At 39.9% G+C, this 2678-nt stretch overlaps 1 protein-coding gene across 1 annotated transcript; it reads left to right on the forward strand.

The window, feature by feature from the left end:
* Nucleotides 1-903: 903 nt before the first annotated feature.
* LOC121381632 (neurogenic differentiation factor 1-like) lies at nucleotides 904-2354 on the forward strand. Its single transcript, XM_041510967.1, has one exon. It carries the CDS (start codon nucleotides 1248-1250, stop codon nucleotides 2352-2354), a length of 1107 nt encoding a protein of 368 aa, XP_041366901.1. The 5' UTR covers nucleotides 904-1247.
* Nucleotides 2355-2678: the final 324 nt, after the last annotated feature.

Here is a 2678-nt window from a genome sequence, read left to right on the forward strand (position 1 = left end):
TGATTGGTTGTTTGTTTATTTGTTTGTTTGTTTGTTTGTTTTTGTTTAACGACACCACTAAAGCACATTGGTCAAATAAACATCAGCTATTGGATGTCAAACATTTGGTCATTTTAACTTGCAGTCTTCAGAGGAAATCTGCCACATTTTTCCATTAGTAAAAAAAGATCTTTTACATGCAGTTTCCCACAGACAGCACAGCACATACCACGGTCTTTGATGAGACGGGACAAAAACCCAATCAAAGAATGGGTCCACTGAAGTGGCTGTTTAAAAATGTTTGCAGACATATGTTATAATGTACACTAAAATTCATACTTCCTTTGTATAGAAACCCATTTTAATAATTAATAGCATGCTGTCACATAACCACATTGTAAGAGTAGCAAGTGTTCCGTACCCACCGCCAACCTGGCTCAAGACGTCTGTGAGTGAAAACGTCCTAAATATCACCACAGTGAATTATTATTATTACAGAATATTACAAGTTATAATTTATTATAAAACCATTACAGACCTAACCTAGTTTCTTTTCTTTTCACTTGTTTATTTAATTTGTCGTCTATTTATTAATTAATCATTTTAGCGGATAGCTATGTTGTATTTGACCATTTGCGGTTGATTTTACTGTCGCAATTTGAGTTTTACCGGCGACGTTTATAAATAGTCATAAAATTTTAGAGGAAACGTATTTTGCATCAGAAAACATTCAACAGATAATTTTTGAAGTACGTTGGCTCTACGTTTCATTTCATTTCAACTTATTTTCGTGCTTATATCCAATTAAGGTTTAAGCACGCTGTCCTGGGCACACACCTCAGCTATCTGGGCTGTCTGTCGAGGACAGTAGGTTAGTTGTTAGTTGTTAGTGGTTAGTGAGAGAGAAGAGGGTGTAGTGGCCTTACACCTACCCATTGAGCCCTTAAGAACTCGCTCTGGGTTGGAGCCGGTACTGGGCTGCGAACCTGTACCTACCAGCCTGTAGTCCGATGGCTTAACCACTACGACACCGAGGCCGGTTTTGGCTCTACGTCCAACTTAATAACGTCAATAACGTATTAATAATTACGTAAATAGGCTTTTGAGAATCTTCCAAATGTCCGACACGTTAATGCTGGATTTACTGTTACTAACTTGTCGTAAATGGATTTGATTAGCCAATCAAATTACGCTTTATATGTAGAGTGAATTAGATTTTTTTTTTTTTTTTTTTTTTAAACATACCAACTTTTTTCCTTTTCAGAAATATGCCAATCAAAACCGGAAGCGATATGAAATTCGAGACTGACTTGGAGACAGACGTGTCAGAGTTTGATGATGACAGATGTTTCGACTTCGATGACGACGATGACGTCACAGAAGGTGAAGACCAACCGGATTCCACGACAAGTGATACAGTGTCAATACTCCCAGAAGCGGACAAACGCGAAGCTAAAAAATCCAAAACAGGGAGGAAGGGGAACGATAAAAAAGACGAACCAAAATTGCCCAAAAAGAGAGGCCCCAAAAAGAAACGAATGACAAAAGCTCGGCAGGCTAAATTGCGCGTTCGCAGAGTAAAAGCCAATGCACGAGAAAGAAACAGGATGCACGGACTGAACCACGCCCTGGATGAACTTCGCCAACACGTGCCTTGCTATTCTAAAACACAAAAGTTGTCAAAGATAGAGACTCTGAGACTGGCTAGAAACTATATTTTTACTCTAGCAGATATTTTGAAAAGTGGCGTCCGCCCGGATAGCGTTTCGTTCGCCAAAGCTCTTTCAAAAGGCATGTCGCAGAACACAATGAACATGGTCGCGGGCTGTCTGCAGCTGAACCCTCGAACCTTACTCCCCGACTCCCCTTTCCCCAAGCCTTATCAGTTCATGTACGAAAACCAGGTGGAATTCCCGTCTCCCATTTCATCCGACTCCTTCTCTTGTGCCTTCCCTCCAATAACGTCCTCGGTGAGCGAGACTCCTCCCTTTGAGCACCAAAGGCACATATCTCAGTCTCAGTTGTCCCCCTACTCTCATCATCTCAACCAGTGCCTTTCGTTTGGATCTGCCCACCTGAGAAACAACACTGCTGCAATCAGTGGAGGCGGCCACGTCCAGAGTCTGCAGCCAGGGATGGTAACCCAGGCGAATTACATGCGTTGTGAGATCCCATCATGTAGGAGTTATCCTTCTGTGGGGATAGGTCCGGCAGGTGGCGCTTATAGCGACGTAGTCGTGGACAGTACCCAGGATTGTGGGCAGTACGTATTACCTGAAGATCTAGCAGACTTTCAGGCGGAAACAGCTTTAGACCACGAACTTGGAATAATAAGTTCAACAAATGGACTTTTTGACGTCAATGTCAATGGATAGATTCATTTATTAAATTTTATTTATTCGAAAAGCAGTTAAGACTACTATTAGTATTATTTTTATGCCTCCTACGTCAATTCGCATTTTGTTTCAGTTTATTTTTTTAATTTTAATGTTTTTGTTAGTTAAGCCTCTACCAACCCAGCCCATTGTTTGAAACCAGTTTTCAATCCATTCAATATAGTTGTGTTAATAATAAGCATTTAAAAAATTCAAATATCACAAGCCATAAAATTACTTTTATATTCATATATGGTATGGCCAGTATTAAATAAATGTAAGTATACTCTCATCTAATAATTAATATAAGTTTGCCCTTTTCAT

This window comes from Gigantopelta aegis, chromosome 9 (genome assembly GCF_016097555.1).
Source record: "Gigantopelta aegis isolate Gae_Host chromosome 9, Gae_host_genome, whole genome shotgun sequence".
Classification (NCBI taxonomy): domain Eukaryota; kingdom Metazoa; phylum Mollusca; class Gastropoda; order Neomphalida; family Peltospiridae; genus Gigantopelta; species Gigantopelta aegis.

Excerpts from the sequence above, each read along its gene's own strand:
- LOC121381632 (XM_041510967.1), top strand. The coding sequence starts at position 1,248 with ATGCCAATCAAAACCGGAAGCGATATGAAATTCGAGACTGACTTGGAG.